General features: G+C 31.3%; 2 protein-coding genes and 1 pseudogene across 3 annotated transcripts; all 3 read left to right on the plus strand.

Moving 5' to 3' along the window:
• Positions 1 to 3,504: 3,504 nt before the first annotated feature.
• On the plus strand, positions 3,505 to 4,189 carry LOC108204388 (histone H3.3-like; annotated as a pseudogene).
• A 3,035-nt stretch (positions 4,190 to 7,224) lies between these two features.
• On the plus strand, positions 7,225 to 12,026 carry LOC108221036 (histone H3.3-like). Of its 2 annotated transcripts, none has more exons than XM_064080010.1 (4): positions 7,225 to 7,317; positions 7,402 to 7,478; positions 11,683 to 11,773; positions 11,856 to 12,026. In XM_064080010.1, the coding sequence occupies exons 1-4, from the start codon at positions 7,243 to 7,245 to the stop codon at positions 12,024 to 12,026; spliced, it is 414 nt and encodes a 137-aa protein (XP_063936080.1). In that variant the 5' UTR covers positions 7,225 to 7,242. The 2 variants fall into 2 exon arrangements, with proteins under 2 accessions (XP_063936080.1, XP_063936079.1); XM_064080009.1 differs by lacking the exons at positions 7,225 to 7,317; positions 7,402 to 7,478 and adding exons at positions 7,795 to 7,869; positions 11,521 to 11,597.
• Positions 12,027 to 15,287: 3,261 nt separating this feature from the next.
• Positions 15,288 to 23,248, plus strand: LOC108221044 (histone H3.3-like). The gene is made up of 4 exons (XM_064080005.1): positions 15,288 to 15,362; positions 22,743 to 22,819; positions 22,905 to 22,995; positions 23,078 to 23,248. Exons 1-4 carry the CDS (start codon positions 15,288 to 15,290, stop codon positions 23,246 to 23,248), a joined length of 414 nt encoding a protein of 137 aa, XP_063936075.1.
• Positions 23,249 to 23,860: the final 612 nt, after the last annotated feature.

Consider the following 23,860-nt stretch of genomic DNA (forward strand, 5'->3'; position numbering starts at 1 on the left):
TAAGTCACACATACTATGGTTTTTTGACTTAAACTATAAATAACATGAAGAAAATATAAACTTCTCAAAAGAAAATTATAATAGGGATAAAATCATGAAATAAATTCAATTCAATGGCCATGAAGTTCCTAGCATCTAAGAACAAAATTTCCGTGTTCTTGTTAGAATTTTACATTGAGGATATTTTTAATAATGTAAAACTGTAAGGATATAAGATTAACTCGATAGGAAAATTATGATGACGTTATAAAAAAACCCAATAACATGTTTTAATATTTGCCTAAGCCGCCTCATAGATTAGAACAACGAGTTCCTTTTTTCCCATAATGAAAATACTGTGAAGGAGGATCACCAGAATAATTATATACTATTTTCTTGCCCTTTTCCATCCTAACCCTTCTTCTCTATGTAGCTCCAAGTTTGGCTTTTCTCTTTACCTTATTGGGTGCCAAAAACATGTTTTTGTAATTGTACTAGTGCTAAAGTATTTGTTTCTCCATGATATTGTCATTGTGATTTGCTTCCAAATAATTTTACATGCTGAGGTTGTAAAATCGAATTTACTATAAATTTGCCCCGGTTGATTGTTCAATTCAAATGAGTTTTGGACTTCTAACTTCCAGAGAGTATAATTGAAATTACTATAATGGAGTTTCTTAGAGTATTTGACCGACTTTGCAACAAACTTGAGATTTTACGCTATGGAGATTTTGTAATATAGGTAAAGATGACATGTACAATTATGGTGTGCCCCAGAGTAACTCCGTTTATGGTAAGGCAAAAAGACCGTCTTCTTGTTGTTAATCTTTGACATCTCTAATTAGTATATATTTAATCCCAACTATTATATTCTAGATTAAAAAAACTCCTTGATCAAGGTTGATCATCATAGAAATTAATTGTAGCTTGACCTTGATTGTAGATAGAAAAAATACTCGTTAATAGTCTTCACATTAGTTTAGAGACTCAACACAATAGAATATACTTGGACAATAATCCTATAGAAAAACATATATAGATGATCATGGTGGTGAGTACTTATTCTTATTATTATGCTCTTGTTCAACACCGACCATTTAAATAAACATTAATATTCTATCAATAATCCTTCATGCATTTAATAACTTATCCAAACATATATAAATACATGATAAAAGAATATTCAGCATACATTCAAAATTTTTTGTTGGAGTTTATAAATTGAACTTTTATTATATAATATTTTAAAATTATATTGATTTTGGAAAACCTTATCAATAATGATTAAAATGAGTTATAATTGATTTGACAATAAATTAATATTTAAAGAGGATAAGAACCACCAAATATTTTAAGTAAGTGTGGAGGTATTTAAAAATTGTTATAATACATCACAGTGATGGATTATTTTTGTTCAAAAAAAATGTCAGATATTTGAATTTTATGTATTCTAAAATTATCTAGTTACATTTAAATATAAAATGCCATGTATCATGAGTTCACTGAGTTCAGAGCTTGTTTCGACTAATCCTAAAAGATCATGATTTATTTGCTTTAGGAAGAAATATTATAAGTGATATTTGCCCAGAGTACCTTGAACTATCAATTAATACATATAATATTACTTATAAGCACTTAAGCCATTCTTATAAAATAGTAAATAGTTAAAAATGTTGAATACATCATACAAGAGATAGAAGAAAATTTCTCATAAATTAATTAATATTGGAGAGGCAAAACTAAAATATTAAATAGAGTTTAAAAAAAGCAACTCATAGAGAGCTGGGGGTTGAAGAATTTAAAATATATGACTAGACTTAATGGATGAAGAAGAATTTAATTGGTGGTAAAAATACTTGTACGTTTAACTTTTTTCATATGTGATATTATAATTTTCATCGACGGTTAGATTAAGAAATTCTCAATCCAAAGTAAATGCTAATTAAACCAATGAGAGAGCGCGGATTTTAGATTACAATCCATGCCTAAGTACTACTAGACTACATAAGCACCCTAGGATCAAAAAGTAGGGAACAAACACTTCACTTATCCAATGTAAATGCAAATTACACCAATGAGAGCGCAGGGATTTTAGTTTACAATCCGTGCCTAAGAACTGCTACACTACATAATTAGCACCCTAGGATCAAAAAGAAAGGAACAAAATCTTCACTCATGGCCGTCAGATACAAAAAGAAAATCACAATGTTCATTGTAAATTATCCCTCCATTCACCTATATAAACACAATTCCACACCACCCCATGTGTATTCACAATCTCGTCAGCACAAACTGCAAAGAAGTGAAAAGTAGTGTAGAAATCACACAGATTTATTGAAAAATATATAAGAGAGGCAAGGGACACTTTAAATTTGGGTTAAATGGCGTTTTGGTCACCCAACTGACCGGAAACTTTCAATTAGGTCATCCAACTCAAAAAACTGTCAGTCACATCATTATACTCTTAAAAATTTTCATTCAGGTCACTGGCCGCTACACTCCGTTAAAAATTTGACGGAAAGCTGACTAGGCGTAATGACTTGGCTTAAATAAATCCACCGTGGCATGTACAGTCAGTTAAAGTGGCATTTTGGTCACTCAACTGACTACAAAATTGCAATTGGGTCATCAAACTCAAAAATCTTTCATTTAGGTCACTTATCATAATATCTGTTAAAAATTGAAAAAAGAAAGAATTAAAAGCTATCATGCAACACCTTTTTTCTCTCTTAAAATTTCGAAACTTATTAATAAATGAAACAAATACACACACAAAAAAATTAATAGTTTCACCCATAAAAACTTAATCTTTGTTTATCTTTTATCATTTTATTTAACTTAAGGTCATTTTGAAAAACTTCATACTTATAAATCTATCGTCGTTTTATAATATCTTTTGATTACTGTGGACAAGTCCATAAAAAATTTAATGAGTTTTTCCAAAATGGCCTCAAGATATATACAACGATAAAAGATAAACAAAGATTAAATTTTTGTGGGTGAAGATATTGATTTTATTTGTGTGTATTTGTTTCATTGTTATAAGTTTCGAAATTTTCAAGAGAGAAAAAAAAAGTGTTGCATGATAGTTTTTCATTATTTCTTTTTTCAATTTTTAACGAATATTACGAAAAGTGACCTAAATAAAAGTTTTTTGAGTTTGATGACCTGATTGCAAGTTTGTAGTCAGTTGAGTGACCAAAATGCCACTTTAGCTGACTGTACATGCCACGGTGGATTTACTTAAACCAAGTCACTACGCTTAGTCAGCTTTCCGTCAAATTTTTAACGGAGTGTAACGGCCAGTGACCTGAATGAAAATTTTTAAGAGTATAATGATGTGACTGACAGCTTTTTGAGTTGGATGACCCAATTGAAAGTTTCCGGTCAGTTGAGTGACCAAAACGCCATTTAACCCCTTTAAATTTATGCGTTTGTATATTCGTTCAGACGTTGCTATTCTTTTGATTTATATGTATACGTAAAAACCTTTATTATTAAAATTATTAATCAACCCGATTGATTTTAATTTACTGTTTACAGATGGCTCGTAGCAAGCAAACCGCTCGTAAGTCTACAGGAGGATTACATGTTCCCCGAAAGCAACTTGTTCATAAGGTATGTAAATGGTATACAACAATATTAAACAGTTGGTAGATTCAATTTTAAAGAATGTTATTTATTTCATTTTTCACCACTTCAGGCTGCTCGTATGTCAGCTCCAAGCACTGGTCCAGGAAGGAAGCCACACAGATACCGGCCTGGAATCGTTGCCCTTCGGTACATTTTACGCTTTATGTCTTACAATAAAATTGTCCGTTAATACATTTGTTTCGTTGTATTTAGTGTATCCTTATTTGGTGTAGTGAAATCCGTAAGTATCAGAAGAGTACATATCTGTTGATCAGGAAACTTCCGTTCCAAAGGCTTGTACGTCAAATTGCTCAAAACTTCAAGGTAACCAAGTTTGTATTTGCTGCCTCTCACCCCAATCCTTTTGTGTAGATTTATTGACATAATGGTGATCTTGTTGTTGCAGCCGGATTTGCGTTTTTAGAGCCATGCTGTTCTAGCGCTACAGGAGGCGTCTGAAGCATACTTAGTTTGTCTGTTTGCGGACACTAATTTATGTGCAATCCATGCTAAGAGTGTGACTATCATGCCCAAGGACCTTCATTTGGCTAGAAGGATCAGGGGTGAACATGCTTAACCATTGGGACGTATCTCAGCTTAGGATTAATAGAATAGTCTATCTATGGTCTTAATTTTTGTTGTATGTGTAGTCTCAATCTATGATCAAGGACTATACTCATTTTGTTCAAAACATATGTTCCGTTAAAATACATTATGTGCCATGTATCATTTCATCTATAAGAAAACAAAATTGAGCCATGGCTATTGTTGAGATAGGTTCTAACCAAAAGAAATTAGTAAATATGATTTTAATAAAAAATTAATATTATGTCGAAAAAATTAAAAAAAATGGTAAAATTATCTAATGCGGAAAGATAATTTAAGTGCTAGGGGACAGTCATGTCTAAACACAATGAGGTTAATCATAAACAAAAATAATTTCATAAGGTTTGATATGGTGATTTTGTTGGGTATGTTGTGGCGAGTGAGATGGATTTTTAATGAGGTCATGATTAATTTTGTCAAAAGGTTACAATGATAAAAAATTTCTGAAAATTGAAAAAATATCGGTACAAAAATAATAAGTCACACATACTATGGTTTTTTGACTTAAACTATAAATAACATGAAGAAAATATAAACTTCTCAAAAGAAAATTATAATAGGGATAAAATCATGAAATATATTCAATTCAATGGTCATGCAGTTCCGAGCATCTAAGAACAAAATTTCCGTGTTCTTGTTAGAATTTTACATTGAGGATATTTTTAATAATGTAAAACTGTAAGGATATAAGATTAACTCGATAGGAAAATTATGATGACGTTATAAAAAAACCCAATAACATAATTTGCCTAAGCCGCCTCATAGATTAGAACAGCGAGTTCGTTTTTTTCCATAATGAAAATACTGTGAAGGAGGATCACCAGAATAATTATGTACTATTTTCTTGTCCTTTTCCATCCTAACCCTTCTTCTTTATGTAGCTCCAAGTTTGGCTTTTCTTTTTACCTTATTGGGTGCAAAAAACATGCTTTTGTAATTGTACTAGTGCTAAAGTATTTGTTTCTCCATGATATTGTCATTGTGATTTGCTTCCCAATAATTTTACATGCTGAGGTTGTAAAATCGAATTTACTATAAATTTGCCCCCGTTGATTGTTCAATTCAAATGAGTTTTGGACTTCTAACTTCCAGAGAGTATAATTGAAATTACTATAATGGAGTTTCTTAGAGTATTTGACCGACTTTGCAACAAACTTGAGATTTTACGCTATGGAAATTTTGTAATATAGGTAAAGATGACATGTACAATTATGGTGTGCCCCAGAGTAACTCCGTTTATGGTAAGGCAAATAGACTCGTCTTCTTGTTGTTAATCTTTGACATCTATATTTAATCCCAACTATCATATTCTAGATTAAAAAAACTCCATGATCAAGGTTGATCATCATAGAAATTAATTGTAGCTTGACCTTGATTGTAGATAGAAAAAATACTCGTTAATAGTCTTCACATTATTCTAGAGACTCAACAGCATAGAATATACTTGGACAATAATCCTATAGAAAAACATATATAAATGATCATGGTGGTGACTTATTCTTATTATTATGCTCTTGTTCAACACCAACCATTTAAATAAATATTAATATTCTATCAATAATCCTTCATGCATTTAATAACTTATCCAAACATATATAAATACATGATAATAGAAAATATTCTGCATGCATTCAAAAATTTTTTGTTGGAGTTTATAAATTGAAATTATATTATATAATATTTTTAAATTATATTGATTTTCGAAAACCTTATTAATAATGATTAAAATGTGTTATAATTGATTTGACAATAAATTAATATTTAAAGAGGATAATGAAACCACCAAATATTTTAAGTGAGAGTGGAGGTATTTAAAAATTGTTATAATACATCACAGTGATTGATTATTTTTGTTCAAAAAGATGTAGATATTTGAATTTTATATTTTCTAAAATTATCCAGTTACATTTAAATATAACATGCCGTGTATCATGAGTTCAAGGAGTTAAGAGCTTGTTTTGACTGATCCTAAAATATCATCATTTATTTGCCTTTAGCAAGAAACATTATAAGTGATATTTGCCTAGAGTACCTTAAACATTGAATTAATACATATAATATTACTTATAAGCACTTAAGTCATTCTTATAAAATAGTACATAGTTAAAAATGTTGAATACATCATCATACAAGAGATAGATGAAAATTCCTCATAAATTAATTAATTCAAGAGAGGCAAAATCAAAATTTTAAATAGAGTTTTTAAAAAGCAAGTCATATTAGAGCTGGGGTTTGAAGAATTTAAAAAATATGACTAGACTTGGATGAAGAAGATTTTAATTGGTGATTGAAGAATTTAAAATATATGACTAGACTTGGATGAAGAAGATTTTAATTGGTGATAGAAAATACTTGTATGTTTAATATTTTTCATGCATGACATTATAACTTTTATCCACCGTTAGATTAAGAAATTCTCAATCTAATGTGAATGTAAATTACACCAATGAATGAGAGCGCAAGGATTTTACTTAAATATCCGTGCCAAAGTACTACTAAACTACATAAGCACCCTAGGATTATAATTTTTATCCACGGTCAGATTAAGATTCTCAATCCAATGCAAATGCAAATTACACCAATGAGAGCGCAGGATTTTATTTAACTATCCGTGCCTAAGTACTACTAGACTACATAAGCACCCTAGGATTAAAAAGAAGGGAACAAACACTTCACTCATGGCCGTCAGATACAACAATCAAATCACAGTGTTCATTGTAAATCATCCCTCCATTCACCTATATAAACACAATTCCACACCACCCCATGTGTATTCAGAATCTCGTCAGCACAACTAAGAAGTGAAAAGTAGAGTACAAATCGCACAGATTTAATTGAAGATAAGAGAGGCAAGCGACTCTTTTTACTTAATTTGTCATTCATTGTGTGGGATTTCTGTGTGTGTGTTTATATATATGCGTTTGTATATTTATTCATACCTTGCTACACTTTTGATGTATACATAAACATCTTTATTATTAAAAATATTACTCAACCTGATTGATTTTAATTTATTGTGTACAGATGGCTCGCAGCAAGCAAACTGCTCGTAAGTCTACAGGAGGACTACATGTTCCCCGAAAGCAACTTGTTCATAAGGTATGTAAATGGTATACAACAACAGTAAACAGTTGGTGGATTCAATTGTAAATAATGTTATTTATTTCATTTTCAACACTTCAGGCTGCCCGTATGTCAGCTCCAAGCACTGGTCCAGGAAGGAAGCCACACAGATACCGGCCTGGAACTGGTGCCCTTCGGTACATTTTACGCTTTTGTGTTACAATAAAATATCAGTTAATACATTTGTTTACTTGTATTTAGTGTATTCTTATTTGGTGTAGTGAAATCCGTAAGTATGAGAAGAGTACATATCTGTTGATCAGGAAACTTCCATTCCAAAGGCTTGTACGTCAAATTGCTCAAAACTTCAGGGTAACCAAGTTGTGTTTGCTGCCTCTCTCCCCAATCCTTTTGTGTTAATTTATTGTCATAATGGTGATCTTGCTTTTCCATAAACATCTTTATTATTAAAAATATTCATCAACCCGATTGATTTTAATTTACTGTTTACAGATGGCTCACAGCAAGCAAACTGCTCGTAAGTCTACGGGAGGACTACATGTTCCCCGAAAGCAACTTGTTCCTAAGGTATGTATATGGTATACAACAACACTAAACAGCGTTGGTGGATTCAATTGCCTTCGTTGGCAAAGAGGAACAGGGCAATGCTAGTAGTCGTGGCAGTGGCGATGGTGGTGGAAGCAGTCAAAAACAGGGAAACTCGAAGAGGAAATTAGTTAAAACCGAAATAGAAAATGCTAAAATAACAAAGAATCAGATTGCTGAGAATTGGTATTCTGCATTTTGAATTAAGGATGCAGATGGTTGCAACTTTAGAAAGTTACGCATGACTTGGACTCATTCGCTTCACAGAAAGTTTGTGCAAGCAGTTAACATTCTCGGAGAAATAACATTCTTTATAAAGAATGTTATTTATTTCATTTTTCAACACTTCAGGCTGCTCGTATGCCCAAGGACCTTCATTTGGCGAGAAGGATCAGGGGTGAACGTGCTTAAGCTCGGAGACGTATCTGAGCTTAGGATTAATAGAATAGTCTGTGATCTATGGTCTTCATTTTTGTTGTATGTGTAATCTCAATCTATGATCAAAGACTATACTCATTTTGTTCAAAACATATGTTCGGTTAAAATACATTATGTGCCATGTATCATTTCATCTATAAGAAAACAAAACTGACCCATGGCTATTGTTGAGATAGCTTCTAACCAAAATAAATTAGTAAATGTGATTTTATTAAAAAATAATATTATGGGGAAAAAATTAAAAAAACAGTCAAATTGTTTAAGGTGGAAGGATAATTTAAGTGTTAGGTGACCGTCATGTCGAAACACCATTAGGTTAATCATAAATAAAAATACTTTCATAAGTTTTGATATGGCATTTTTGTTGGGTATGTTGTGGTAGGTGAGGTGGATTTTTAATGATGTAATAATTAATTTTGTAAAAAAGTTAATTATAATGATAAAAAATGTGTAAAAATTAAAAAAATATTGATAAAATAATAATAGGTCAAATGTACTATAGTTTTTTTGACATAAACTATATATAACATGAAGAACACCTCCAACTTCTAAGAAGAAAATTGTAATAGTGATAAAATCGTGAAATTTATTCAATTCAAAGGTCGTACAGTTCCGAGCATCTAAGATCAAAATTTCCGTGTTCTTTTCAGAATTTTACATTGAGGATATTCTTAATAATGTAAAACTGTAGGGATTTAAGATTGACTCTAATGGAAAATTATGATGACGTTATAAAAAAACCCAAGAAGATGTTTTAATATTTTCCTAAACCGCCTCATAGATTTAAAAAACAAATTTTTACTTTTCTGTAATGAAAATACTGTGAACGAGGATCAACATTAACAATTATGTACTTTTTTCTTGCCCTTTTCCATCCTAACACTTGGTCTCTATGTGAGCTCCAAGTTTGGCTTTACTGTTTACGGTTGTTCGGTGCAAAAAAAAACATGCTTTTGTAATTGTAATAGTGTAAAAGTATTTCTTTCTCATGATATTGTCAGTATAATTTGTTTCTCAACAATTTTACATGCTCAAGTGTAAAATCGAATTTTCTATAAATTTCCCTCAGTTGATTTATCACTTTGCAACATCAATAATACTTAGCGTGAACTCGGCTTTATGATATGAATAACACTAGTTGTAATCTCCTCTATTTGGTATGAAGAGAACTTATTGTACACTCAAATTATTTTTTTGTTCAACTATCCCACATTATTGCAGGGTTTCACACCTCATGTTAATCCAGTTTCCTAGAGTATTTGAATGACTTTGCAACAAACTTGAGATTTTACCAATTGGATTTTGTAATATAGGTAAAGAAGACATGTACAATTACAGTTTGCGCGAGAATAACTCATTTTATGATAAGGCAATTAGACTAATTGTCTACTTGTTGTTGATCTTTGACTTCTCGACAACCTCCTTAGTATATATATAATCCTAACTATCATATTCTAGATTAAAAAAACTCCATGATCAAGGTTGTTCTTCTTAGAAATAAATTGTAGCTTGAACTTGGTTGTAGATAGAAAAAAAAATACTTTTTAATAGGCTTCACATTATTTTAGAGACTCAACAACATAGAATATATTTGGACAATAATCCTTGAGAAAAACATAAAGGATGATGGTGGTGACTTATTCTTGTTATTATACTCTTGTTCAACACCAACCATTTTAATCAATATTAATTTTGAATCAATAATCTTTCATGCATTTAATAAATTATCCAAACATATATAAATACATGATAATAGAAAATATTCAGTCTGCATTCAAAATTCTTTTGTTCGAGTTTATAAATTAAACTTATATTATATAATATTTTAAAATTATATTAATTTTAAAAAACCTTATTGATAATGATTAAAATGACGTTAGTTGATTTGATCATAAATTAATATTTATAGAGGATAATGAATCAACAAATTTTTTTTGTAAGAGTAGATGTATCTAAAAAATATTATAATACATCACAGTGATTAATTGATGTTGCCATGTATCATGAGTTCAAGGAGTTCAGAGCTTGTTTCGACTGATCCTAAAAGATCATGATTTATTTACTTTAACAAGAAATATTAAAAGTGATATTTGCCTAGAGTACCTTATAAAACTTTGAACTAATACATATAATATTACTTATAAGCACTTAAGCCATTCTTATAAAATAGTAAATATTTAAAAATGTTGAATACATCATCATACAAGAGATAGATGAAAATTCCTCATAAATAAATTAATACAAGTGCGGCAAAATCAAAATTTTAAATAGAGTTTTTAAAAAGCAACTCATATTAGAGCTGGGGTTTGAAGAATTTAAAATATATGACTAGACTTGGATGAAGAAGATTTTAATTGGTGATGAAAATACTTGTATGTTTAATATTTTTCATGTATGACATTATAACTTTCATCCACCGTTAGATTAAGAGGTTCTCAATCCAATGTGAATGCAAATTACACCAATGAGAGCGCAAGGTTTTATTTAACTATCCGTGCCTAAGTATTACTAGACTACATAAGCACCCTAGGATTATAGTTTTTATCCACGGTCAGATTAAGAGATTCTCAATTCAATACAAATGCAAATTACACCAATGAGGGCGCAGGATTTTATTTAACTATCCGTGCCAAAGTACCACTAGACTACATAAGCACCCTAGGATTAAAAAGAAGGTAACAAACACTTCACTCATGGCCGTCAGATACAACAATCGAATCACAGTGTTCATTTTAAATCATCCCTCCATTGACCTATATAAACACAATTCCACACCACCCCATGTGTATTCAGAATCTGGTCAGCACAACTAAGAAGTGAAAAGTAGAGTACAAATCGCACAGATTTAGTTGAAGATAAGAGAGGCAAGCGACTCTTTTTACTTAATTTGTCATTCATTGTGTGGGATTTCTCTGTGTGTGTGTTTATGAATTTGTATATTTATTCATACCTTGCTACTCTTTTGATGTATACATAAACATCTTTATTATTAAAAATATTTATCAACCTGATTGATTTTCATTTATTGTGTACAGATGGCTCGCAGCAAGCAAACTGCTCGTAAGTCTACAGGAGGATTACATGTTCCCCGAAAGTAACTTGTTCATAAGGTATGTAAATGGTATACAACAAAATCAAACAGTTGGTAGATTCAATTGTAAAGAATGTTATTTATTTCAATTTTCACCACTTCAGGCTGCTCGTATGTCAGCTCCAAGCACTAGTCGAGGAAGGAACCCACACAGATACCGGCCTGGAATCGTTGCCCTTCGGTACATTTTACGCTTTTGTCTTACAATAAAATTGTCCATTAATACATTTGTTTCGTTGTATTTAGTGTATCCTTATTTGGTGTAGTGAAATCCGCAAGTATCAGAAGAGTACATATCTGTTGACCAGGAAACTTCCGTTCCAAAGGCTTGTACGTCAAATTGCTCAAAACTTTAAGGTAACCAAGTTAGTGTTTGCTGCCTCTCTCCCCAATCCTTTTGTGTTAATTTATTGACATAATGGTGATCTTATTTTCGCAGCCTGATTTGCGTTTCCAGAGCCATGCTGTTCTAGCGCTACAGGAGGCGTCTGAAGCATACTTAGTTTGTCTGTTTGAGGACACTAATTTATGTGCAATCCATGCTAAGCGTGTGACAATAATGCCCAAGGACCTTCATTTGGCTAGAAGAATGGGGGGTGAACGTTCTTAAGCATGGGGATGTATCTCAACTTAGGATGATTAGAGTAGTCTGTGATCTATTGTCTTAATTTTGGTGTACATGTAGTCTCAATTATGATTAAAGAGAATGAGGGTTGTTTTTTTTAACTTGAAGTGATTTAATTAGTTTAAAATTATTAGAGGAAGGCAGCGTTAAAGATTATACTCATTTATTCAAAACATATGTTCCTTTAAAATACATCATGTGCCATGTATCATTTCATCTATAAGAAAACGAAACTGACCCATGGCTATGGTTAACCTCTAAGCAAAAGAAATTAGTAAATATGATTTTATTAAAAAATAATATTATGGGGAAAAAATTAAAAAAACAGTCAAATTGTTTAAGGTGGAAGGATAATTTAAGTGTTAAGTGACGGTCATGTCGAAACACCATTAGGTTAATCATAAATAAAAATAATTTCATAAGTTTTGATATGGCATTTTTGTTGGGTATGTTGTGGTAGGTGAGGTGGATTTTTAATGATGTAATAATTAATTTTGAAAAAAAGTTAATTATAATGATAAAAAATGTGTAAAAATTAAAAAATTATCGATAAAATAATAATAAGTCAAATGTGCTATAGTTTTTTTTGACATAAACTATATATAACATGAAGAACACCTACAACTTCTAAGAAGAAAATTATAATAGTGATAAAATCATGAAATTTATTCAATTCAAAGGTCGTACAGTTCCGAGCATCTAAGATCAAAATTTCCTTGTTCTTTTCAGAATTTTACATTGAGGATATTTTAAATAATGTAAAACTGTAGGGATTTAAGATTGACTCTAAAGGAAAATTATGATGACGTTATAAAAAAACCCAAGAACATGTTTTAATATTTTCCTAAACGGCCTCATAGATTTAAAAACAAATATTTACTTTTCCGTGATGAAAATACTGTGAACGAGGATCAACATTAACAATTATGTACTTTTTTCTTGCCCTTTTCCATCCTAACACTTGGTCTCTATGTGAGCTCCAAGTTTGGCTTTACTGTTTACGGTTGTTCGGTGCAAAAAAAAAACTTGCTTTTGTAATTGTAATAGTGCAAAAGTATTTCTTTCTCATGATATTGTGAGTATAATTTGTTTCTCAACAATTTTACATGCTCAAGTGTAAAATCGAATTTACTATAAATTTCCCCCAGTTGATTTATCACTTTGCAACATCAATAATACTTAGCGTGAACTCGGCTTTATGATATGAATAACACTAGCTGTAATCTCCTCTATTTGGTATGAAGAGAACTTACTGTACACTCCAATTATTTTTTCGTTCAACTATCCCACATTATTGCAGGGTTTCACACCTCATGTTATGGTTGTCGTAAGCTCAAATGAGTTTTCGACTTCTAACTTCAAGAGAGTATAATTGACATTACTATAATCCAGTTTCCTAGAGTATTTGAATGACTTTGCAACAAACTTGAGATTTTACCAATTGGATTTTGTAATATAGGTAAAGAAGACATGTACAATTACAGTTTGCGCGAGAATAACTCATTTTATGATAAGGCAATTAGACTAATTGTCTACTTGTTGTTGATCTTTGACGTCTCGACAACCTCCTTAGTATATATATAATCCTAACTATCATATTCTAGATTAAAAAAACTCCATGATCAAGTTGTTCTTCTTAGAAATAAATTGTAGCTTGAACTTGGTTGTAGATAGAAAAAAAAATACTCGTTAATAGGCTTCACATTATTTGAGAGACTCAAACTCAACAACATAGAATATATTTGGACAATAATCCTTGAGAAAAACATAAAGGATGATGGTGGTGACTTATTCTTGTTATTAGGCTCTTGTTCAACACCAACCATTTTAATCAATATTAATTTTGATTCAATAATCTTTCATGCATTTAATAAATTATCCAAACATATATAAATACATGATAATAGAAAATATTCAGTCTGCATTCAAAATTCTTTTGTTCGAGTTTATAAATTAAACTTATTTTATATAATATTTTAAAATTATAATAATTTAAAAAAAACCTTATTGATAATGATTAAAATGACATTAGTTGATTTGATCATAAAATAATATTTATAGAGGATAATGAATCACCAAATTTTTTTGTAAGAGTGGACGTATCTAAAAAATATTATAATACATCACAGTGATTAATTATTTTCGTTCAAAAAGATGTTGCCATGTATCATGAGTTCAAGGAGTTCAGAGCTTGTTTTGACTGATCCTAAAAGATCATGATTTATTTACTTTAACAAGAAATATTAAAAGTGATATTTGCCTAGAGTACCTTATAAAACTTTGAATTAATACATATAATATTACTTATAAGCACTTAAGCCATTCTTATAAAATAGTAAATATTTAAAAATGTTGAATACATCATCATACAAGAAATAGATGAAAATTCCTCATAAATTAATTAATACAAGAGAGGCAAAATCAAAATTTTAAATAGAGTTTTTAAAAAGCAACTCATATTAGAGCTGGGGTTTGAAGAATTTAAAATATATGACTAGACTTGGATGAAGAAGATTTTAATTGGTGATGAAAATACTTGTATGTTTAATATTTTTCATGTATGACATTATAACTTTCATCCACCGTTAGATTAAGAGATTCTCAATCCAATGTGAATGCAAATTACACCAATGAGAGCGCAAGGTTTTATTTAACTATTCGTGCCTAAGTACTACTAGACTACATAAGCACCCTAGGATTATAATTTTTATCCACGGTCAGATTAAGAGATTCTCAATCCAGTACAAATGCAAATTACACCAATGAGGGCGCATGATTTTATTTAACTATCCGTGCCTAAGTACTACTAGACTACATAAGCACCCTAGGATTAAAAAGAAGGTAACAAACACTTCACTCATGGCCGTCAGATACAACAATCGAATCACAGTGTTCATTGTAAATCATCCCTCCATTGACCTATATAAACACAATTCCACACCACCCCATGTGTATTCAGAATCTCGTCAGCACAACTAAGAAGTGAAAAGTAGAGTACAAATCGCACAGATTTAGTTGAAGAAGTGAAAAGTAGAGTACAAATCGCACAGATTTAGTTGAAGATAAGAGAGGCAAGCGACTCTTTTTACTTAATTTGTCATTCATTGTGTGGGATTTCTCTGTGTGTGTGTGTGTGTATGCATTTGTATATTTATTCATACCTTGCTACTCTTTTGATGTATACATAAATATCTTTATTATTAAAAATATTTATCAACCTGATTGATTTTAATTTATTGTGTACCGATGGCTCGCAGCAAGCAAACTGCTCGTAAGTCTACAGGAGGACTACATGTTCCCCAAAAGCAACTTGTTCATAAGGTATGTAAGTGGTATACAACAAAAGTAAACAGTTGGTGGATTCAATTGTAAAGAATGTTATTTATTTCATTTTCAACACTTCAGGCTGCCTGTATGTCAGCTCCAAGCACTGGTCCAGGAAGGAAGCCACACAGATACCGGCCTCGAACTGGTGCCCTTCGGTACATTTTACGCTCTTGTGTTACAATAAATATCAGTTAATACATTTGTTTCGTTATATTTACTGTATCCTTATTTGGTGCAGTGAAATCCGTAAGTATCAGAAGAGTACATATCTGTTGATCAGGAAACTTCCATTCCAAAGGCTTGTACGTCAAATTGCTCAAAACTTCAAGGTAACCAAGTTAGTGTTTGCTGCCTCTCTCCCCAATCCTTTTGTGTTAATTTATTGACATAATGGTGATCTTGTTTTTGCATAAACATCTTTATTATTAAAAATATTCATCAACCCGATTGATTTTAATTTACTGTTTACAGAAGGCCAGCAAGCAAACTTCTCGTAAGTCTATGGGAGGACTACATGTTCCCCGAAAGCAACTTGTTCCTAAGGTATGTATGGTATACAACAACACTAAACAGTTGGTGGATTCAATTGCATTCGTTGGCAAAGAGGAACATGGCAATGCTAGTAGTCGTGGCAGTGGCGATGGTGGTGGAAGCAGTCAAAAACAGGGGAACTCGAAGAGGAAATTAGTGAAAACCGAAATAGAAAATGCTAAAATAACAAAGAATCAGATTGCTGAGAATTCATATTCTGCATTTTGAATTAAGGATGCAGATGGTTGCAACTTAAGAAAGTTACGCATGACTTGGACTCATTAGCTTCACAGAAAGTTTGTGCAAGCAGTTAACATTCTCGGAGAAATAACATTCTTTATAAAGAACGTGATTAACAAAGAATGTGTTGCAACTTAAGAAAGTTACGCATGCTTAAACAATCAGGTTAATCACATTCTTTATAAAGAATGTTATTTCTCCGAGAATGTTAACTGCTTGCACAAACTTTCTGTGAAGCGAATGAGTCCAAGTCATGCGTAACTTTCTTAAGTTGCAACCATCTGCATCCTTAATTCAATATGCAGAATACGAATTCTCAGCAATCTGATTCTTTGTTCTTTTAGCATTTTCTATTTCTGTTTTCACTAATTTCCTCTTCGAGTTCCCTTGTTTTTGACTGCTTCCACCACCATCGCCACTGCCACGACTACTAGCATTGCCCTGTTCCTCTTTGCCAACGAATGCAATTGAATCCACCAACTGTTTAGTGTTGTTGTATACAATACATGCATACCTTAGGAACAAGTTGCTTTCGGGGAACATATAGTCCTCCCGTAGACTTACGAGAAGTTTGCTTGCTGGCCATCTGTAAACAGTAAATTGAAATCAATCGGGTTGATGAATATTTTTAATAATAAAGATGTTTATGCAAAAAGAAGATCACCATTATTTCAATAAATTAACACAAAAGGATTGGGGAGAGAGGCAGCAAACACTAACTACGAACATGTTTTAATATTTGCCTAAGCCGCCTCATAGATTAGAACAACGAGTTTGTTCTTTTCCATAATGAAAATACTATGAAGGAGGATCACAAGAATAATTATGTACTTTTTTCTTATCCTTTTCCATCCTAACCCTTTGTCTCTATGTGAGCTCCAAGTTTGGCTCTACTATTTACCGTTATTGGTGCAAAAAACATGCTTTTGTAATTGTACTAGTGCTAAAGTATTTGTTTCTCCATGATATTGTCATTGTAATTTGTTTCCTAATAATTTTACATGCTGAGAATTTACTATAAATTTCCCCCTGTTGATTGTTCACTTCACAACATCAATAATAGCACTCGTTGTAAACTCCACTTTTTGGTATGAAGAAAACTTACGTTATTGGGGGATTTGAGACCCCAGAGAGTATAATTGAATTTACTATAATCGACTTTCTTAGAGTATTTGATTGACTTTCACAACTTGAGATTTTACGATATGGATTTTGTAATATAAGTAAAGAAGACATGTACAATTATGGTTTTTGCCTCAGAATAACTCCACTTATGATAAGGCAAATAGACTTGTCTACTTGTTAATCTTTGACATCTCGACAACGTAATTAGTACATATTTAATCCGAACTATCATATTCTAGATTTAAAAAACTCCATGACCAAGGTTGATCATCTTAGAAATTAATTGTAGCTTGAACTTGATTGTAGATAGAAAAAATACTCGTTAATAGTCTTCACATTATTTTAGAGACTTAACAACATAGAATATATTTGGACAATAATCCTAGAGAAAAACATAAATGATAATGGTGGGTGATTATTATTATGCTCTTGTTCAACACCAACCATTTAAATAAATATTAATATTCTATCAATAATCCTTCATGCATTTAATAACTTATCCAAACATATATAAATACATGATAATAATTTAATAATTTATGTGCAATCCATGCTAAGCGTGTGATTATCATGCCCAAGGAGGCAAGGACCTTCATTTGGCTAGAAGGATCCGGGGTGAACATGCTTAAGCATGGGAACGTATCTCAACTTAGGATTAATAGAGTAGTAGGTGATCTATTATCTTAATTTTTGTTGTACATGTAGTCTCAATTATGATTAAAGAGAATAAGGTTGGTTTTTTTAACTTGCGGTGATTTAGTTAAAAATTATTCCAGGAATGCAGCTTTAAAGACTATACTCATTTGTTCAAAACATATGTTCCTTTAAAATACATTATGTGCCATGTATCATTTCATCTATAAGAAAACAAACTGAATGGTTACCAGAGCAATTTCTAAAATTTCGTTTCTTTCAGTCAAAATTACCAATTGGCTAATTATACTGTCGATGCTTATTTCAAGTTTAAATTAAATGCAAGTTCTAAGAGTGTTTTTGAGGGCCTAACCAGGAAGCTAAAGAACCCTCTAAGTCTCAGATAAATTAATTCAATATTAGCGCTATGCTATACCAATATGCAAAAGATGTAACTGGAATAAGTTGAACCGAAAAGCAATGCATAACTGCAGCATACAAAGATTAGCAAAGCCATACATATACATAAGAAACCAGATGTGATTATATGGTCTTAAAGTAATATCGGGCAGCGACAGCTGAAGATAGTTGGGCAACAATAATGAACGTACTTGTACCTTTGCAGGAAAGTAGAAGTGCAGTACTCCGGCCTGTTATTTGTCGCTTAAGAAACCCCTTCAGCATATCTTCCTGGTTTGAACACATGAACAGCTTTGCTTACATCAAAGGATTCTGATAAAGACTACTTCTTAACTTCCAATAACATCCTTCTTAACTTCTCTCGCAACACTAACCGAGAGTCACGCGAGACTCTGTCCAACAAGAAAAAGGGACACGCCATGAGACTAATTAAATTCTATATAAAAACCATGTTTGCCTGTGTTTAGATTATACCTCCCCGGCCAATCTCCGAGGACCCTCTTGTTTGCATCAAGAGTGATGTTCACAAACTCCTGAAAAATGACATGTTTTTCTTCAGAGGATCCGGCTGCAGTACTAGAAAATGATATTCAACATAAGAGGAACTTAGTGCAGCTTATAACAATCACATTACTGCAAAAATTGGAGTAATCTTCTGATTAAACTAGAAAGACAGCTTAAACTAGAACCAAAGCTCACATTAAACTAGAAAGATAGCTGACATAATGTTTGCGTTTAGAGGGTGAGTGAGGTGAGTTTGAGGAGACATGTGAGTATAAAAGAGGCGAGTGATGAGGTGAGTGTGTGTGGACAGAAATGTGAGGGTGTGAAATGAGCGTGGAGTTTTGCCAATCTCCAATTCTTCAAACACGGGTTTCTTTTCAATTTTTTCCATTATTTTGCTAATGTGAACAATTTATTGCATATATCATTTCCTATATTTTTAATATTTTTCAAAAAATAATTATTTACAATAATTATATGTTTAAGAAAATTAATTATTTTCAGTGTCATTATTTTATTCATAATTAATTTAATTTATAATGATGAAATGAATATTTGTTGATTATTGGGTGCTTTCACATTAATATTATATATTTTATGAATTAGTTATTCAAAATTAATTTGGTACTTTTATCTTTAAAAATAAATTATTCATTTTATAGACAGACTCATCTTTTTCTAAATTTTTAAAATATTTTTTCGATATTAATTAGTTTGAAAGTCAAATATTTGCGTAAACTTTATGATATGCTAATATGCACATTAGTATCATCAAAATCTTTGATTTGTGCATGTCCAATGAATCCCCCTGCACTTCTGGACACTCTACTCCTGCATGAGTTTTAAGTTTCAAAATAAACTATCAAAAGTTCCTACTTTATACCTGAATTTTTAATATGAGGCTTATCACCCAAAATTAAGAAAATCACGGAATGGGCTCCTTCTTTTTCTGAAAGAACAATTGATTTGTTTGTTTATTATTTGAATATGATTACTTAATTAGGAAACAAACTTATTAAAGGAATTTGTTTATAAATACCTGCTTCCTTTATTTTGTTAATTAAGGTGCAAATACCTGATATGATCTTATAATTTTAATTTTCATAAGAATTTATTTGAGATTTATTTAATGTGATACTATTTAGTTTCTTGTTTGTGGTTTGTGTTTTATGACAGCTCAAATATCATTTACGGGAGTGTATTCGATTGGGATTTTAATAGATTGTTTTTAGTATATGGATTTTAATGGATTGTATGTGATTTTGATTTTGTGCGGATTCTTGATCAAATGTCGCAGAGTTTATAGGATTTAAGGGGTTTACAAGCTCAAACGAGTCAAGAATGAAACTACAAGTTGATTCCAATTTCAAACAATCGAAAATGAATCTACAAGTAGTTTTCAACTTCAAACGAGTCTGGAATGAAGCTACAAGTTTTTTCCAACTTCAATCTAGTCAATAATAAAGCTACAAGTTGTTTTCAAGCTCAAACGAGTCAAGAATGAAACTACAAGTTGATTCCAAATTCAAAGAACCGAAAATGAAGCTACAAGTAGTTTTCAACTTCAAACGAGTCTGGAATGAAGCTACAAGTTGTTTCCAACTTCAATCTAGTCAATAATAAAGCTAAAAGTTGTTTTCAAGCTCAAACGAGTCAAGAATGAAACTACAAGTTGATTCCAACTTCAAACAACCAAAAATGAAACTACAAGTTGTTTTCAACTTCAAATGAGTCAATAATGAAGCTCCAAGGGGTTTACAAGCTCAAACGAGTCAAGAAAGAAACTACAAGTTGATTCCAATTTCAAACAACCGAAAATGAAGCTACAAGTAATTTTCAGTTTTAAACGAGTCTGGAATGAAGCTACAAGTTGTTTCCAACTTCAATCTAGTCAATAATAAAGCTACAAGTAGTTTTAAACTTCAAACGAGTCTGGAATGAAGCTACAAGTTGTTTCCAACTTCAATCTAGTTAATAATAAAGCTACAAGTTGTTTTCAAGCTCAAACGAGTCAAGAGTGAAACTACAAATTGATTCCAATTTCAAACAACCAAAAATGAAACTACAAGTTGTTTTCAACTTCAAATGAGTCAATAATGAAGCTCCAAGGGGTTTACAAGCTCAAACGAGTCAAGAATGAAACTACAAGTTGATTCCAACTTCAAACAACCGAAAATGAAGCTACAAGTAATTTTCAGTTTCAAACGAGTCTGGAATGAAGCTACAAGTTGTTTCCAACTTCAATCTAGTCAATAATAAAGCTACAAGTTGTTTTCCAGCTCAAACGAGTTAAGAATGAAACTACAAGTTGATTCCAATTTCAAACAACCAAAAATGAAACTACAAGTTATTTTCAACTTCAAATGAGTCAATAATGAAGCTCCAAGGGGTTTACTATTATATTCTAGATTAAAAAAACTCTTTGATCAAGGTTGATCATCATAGAAATTAATTTTAGCTTGACCTTGATTGTAGATACAAAAAATACTTGTTAATAGTCTTCACGTTATTTTAGAGACTTAACACAATAGAATATATTTGGACAATAATCCTATAGAAAAACATATATAAATGATCATGGTGGTGACTTATTCTTATTATTATGCTCTTGTTCAACACCACCCATTTAAATAAATATTAAAATTCTATCAATAATCCTTCATGCATTTAATAACTTATCCAAACATATATAAATACATGATAATAGAAAATATTCAGCACGCATTCAAAAGTTTTTTATTGGAGTTTATAAATTGAACTTATATTATATAATATTTTTAAATTATATTGATTTTGGAAAACCTTATTAATAATGATTAAAATGAGTTATATTTGATTTGAAAATAAATTAATATTTAAAGAGGATAATGAACAACCAAATATTTTAAGTAAGAGTGGAGGGTGTTTAAAAATTGTTATAAAACATCACAGTGATTGATTATTTTTGTTCAAAAAGAGGCATAACTAAAATTTTAAATAGAGTTTAAAAAAAAGCAACTCATAGAGCTGGGGGTTGAGGAATTTAAAATATGACTAGACCTAATGGATGAAGAAGAATTTAATTGGTGATAAAAATACTTGTACCTTTAACCCTTTTCATCTGTGATATTATAATTTTCATGGACGGTTAGATATATTAAGAGATTCTCAATCCAATGTAAATGCTAATTACACCAATGAGAGAGCCCGGATTTTAGTTCCCGATCCTTGCCTAAGTACTACTAGACTACATAAGCACCCTAGGATCAAAAAAAAGAAGGGAACAAACACTTCACTTATCCTGTAAATGCAAATTACACCAATGAGAGCGCAGGGATTTTAGTTTACGATCCGTGCCTAAGTACTACTAGACTACATAATTAGCACCCTAGGATCAAAAAGAAAGGAACAAATCTTCACTCATGGCCGTCAGATACAAAAAGAAAATCACAATGTTCATTGTAAATTATCCCTCCATTCCCCTATATAAACACAATTCCACACCACCCCATGTGTATTCAGAATCTCGTCAGCACAAACTGCTGAGAAGTGAAAAGTAGTGTAGAAATCACACAGATTTATTGAAAAATATATAAGAGAGGCAAAGGAAACTTTAAATTTAATTGGTCATTCATTGGGTTGGATATCTATCTATTTATATATACATATGTGTTTGTACATTCGTTCAGACGTTGCTATTCTTTTGATTTATATGTATATGTAAAAACCTTTATTATTAAAAATATTAATCAACCCGATTGATTATAATTTACTGTTTACAGATGGCTCGCAGCAAGTAAACTGCTCGTAAGTCTACAGGAGGATTACATGTTCCCCGAAAGCAACTTGTTCATAAGGTATGTAAATGGTATACAACAAAATCAAACAGTTGGTAGATTCAATTGTAAAGAATGTTATTTATTTCAATTTTCACCACTTCAGGCTGCTCGTATGTCAGCTCCAAGCACTAGTCAAGGAAGGAACCCACACAGATACCGGCCTGGAATCGTTGCCCTTCGGTACATTTTACGCTTTTGTCTTACAATAAAATTGTCCATTAATACATTTGTTTCGTTGTATTTAGTGCATCCTTATTTGGTGTAGTGAAATCCGCAAGTATCAGAAGAGTACATATCTGTTGACCAGGAAACTTCCGTTCCAAAGGCTTGTACGTCAAATTGCTCAAAACTTTAAGGTAACCAAGTTAGTGTTTGCTGCCTCTCTCCCCAATCCTTTTGTGTTAATTTATTGACATAATGGTGATCTTATTTTCGCAGCCTGATTTGCGTTTCCAGAGCCATGCTGTTCTAGCGCTACAGGAGGCGTCTGAAGCATACTTAGTTTGTCTGTTTGAGGACACTAATTTATGTGCAATCCATGCTAAGCGTGTGACAATAATGCCCAAGGACCTTCATTTGGCTAGAAGAATCGGGGGTGAACGTTCTTAAGCATGGGGATGTATCTCAACTTAGGATGATTAGAGTAGTCTGTGATCTATTGTCTTAATTTTGGTGTACATGTAGTCTCAATTATGATTAAAGAGAATGAGGGTTGTTTTTTTTAACTTAAAGTGATTTAATTAGTTTAAAATTATTAGAGGAAGGCAGCGTTAAAGATTATACTCATTTATTCAAAACATATGTTCCTTTAAAATACATCATGTGCCATGTATCATTTCATCTATAAGAAAACAAAACTGACCCATGGCTATGGTTAACCTCTAAGCAAAAGAAATTAGTAAATATGATTTTATTAAAAAATAAAATTATGGGGAAAAAATTAAAAAAACAGTCAAATTGTTTAAGGTGGAAGGATAATTTAAGTGTTAAGTGACGGTAATGTCGAAACACCATTAGGTTAATCATAAATAAAAATAATTTCATAAGTTTTGATATGGCATTTTTGTTGGGTATGTTGTGGTAGGTGAGGTGGATTTTTAATGATGTAATAATTAATTTTGTAAAAAAGTTAATTATAATGATAAAAAATGTGTAAAAATTAAAAAATTATCGATAAAATAATAATAAGTCAAATGTACTATAGTTTTTTTTGACATAAAC

Source organism: Daucus carota, chromosome 1 (assembly GCF_001625215.2).
Source record: "Daucus carota subsp. sativus chromosome 1, DH1 v3.0, whole genome shotgun sequence".
In the NCBI taxonomy this organism is placed as follows: Eukaryota; Viridiplantae; Streptophyta; class Magnoliopsida; order Apiales; family Apiaceae; genus Daucus; species Daucus carota.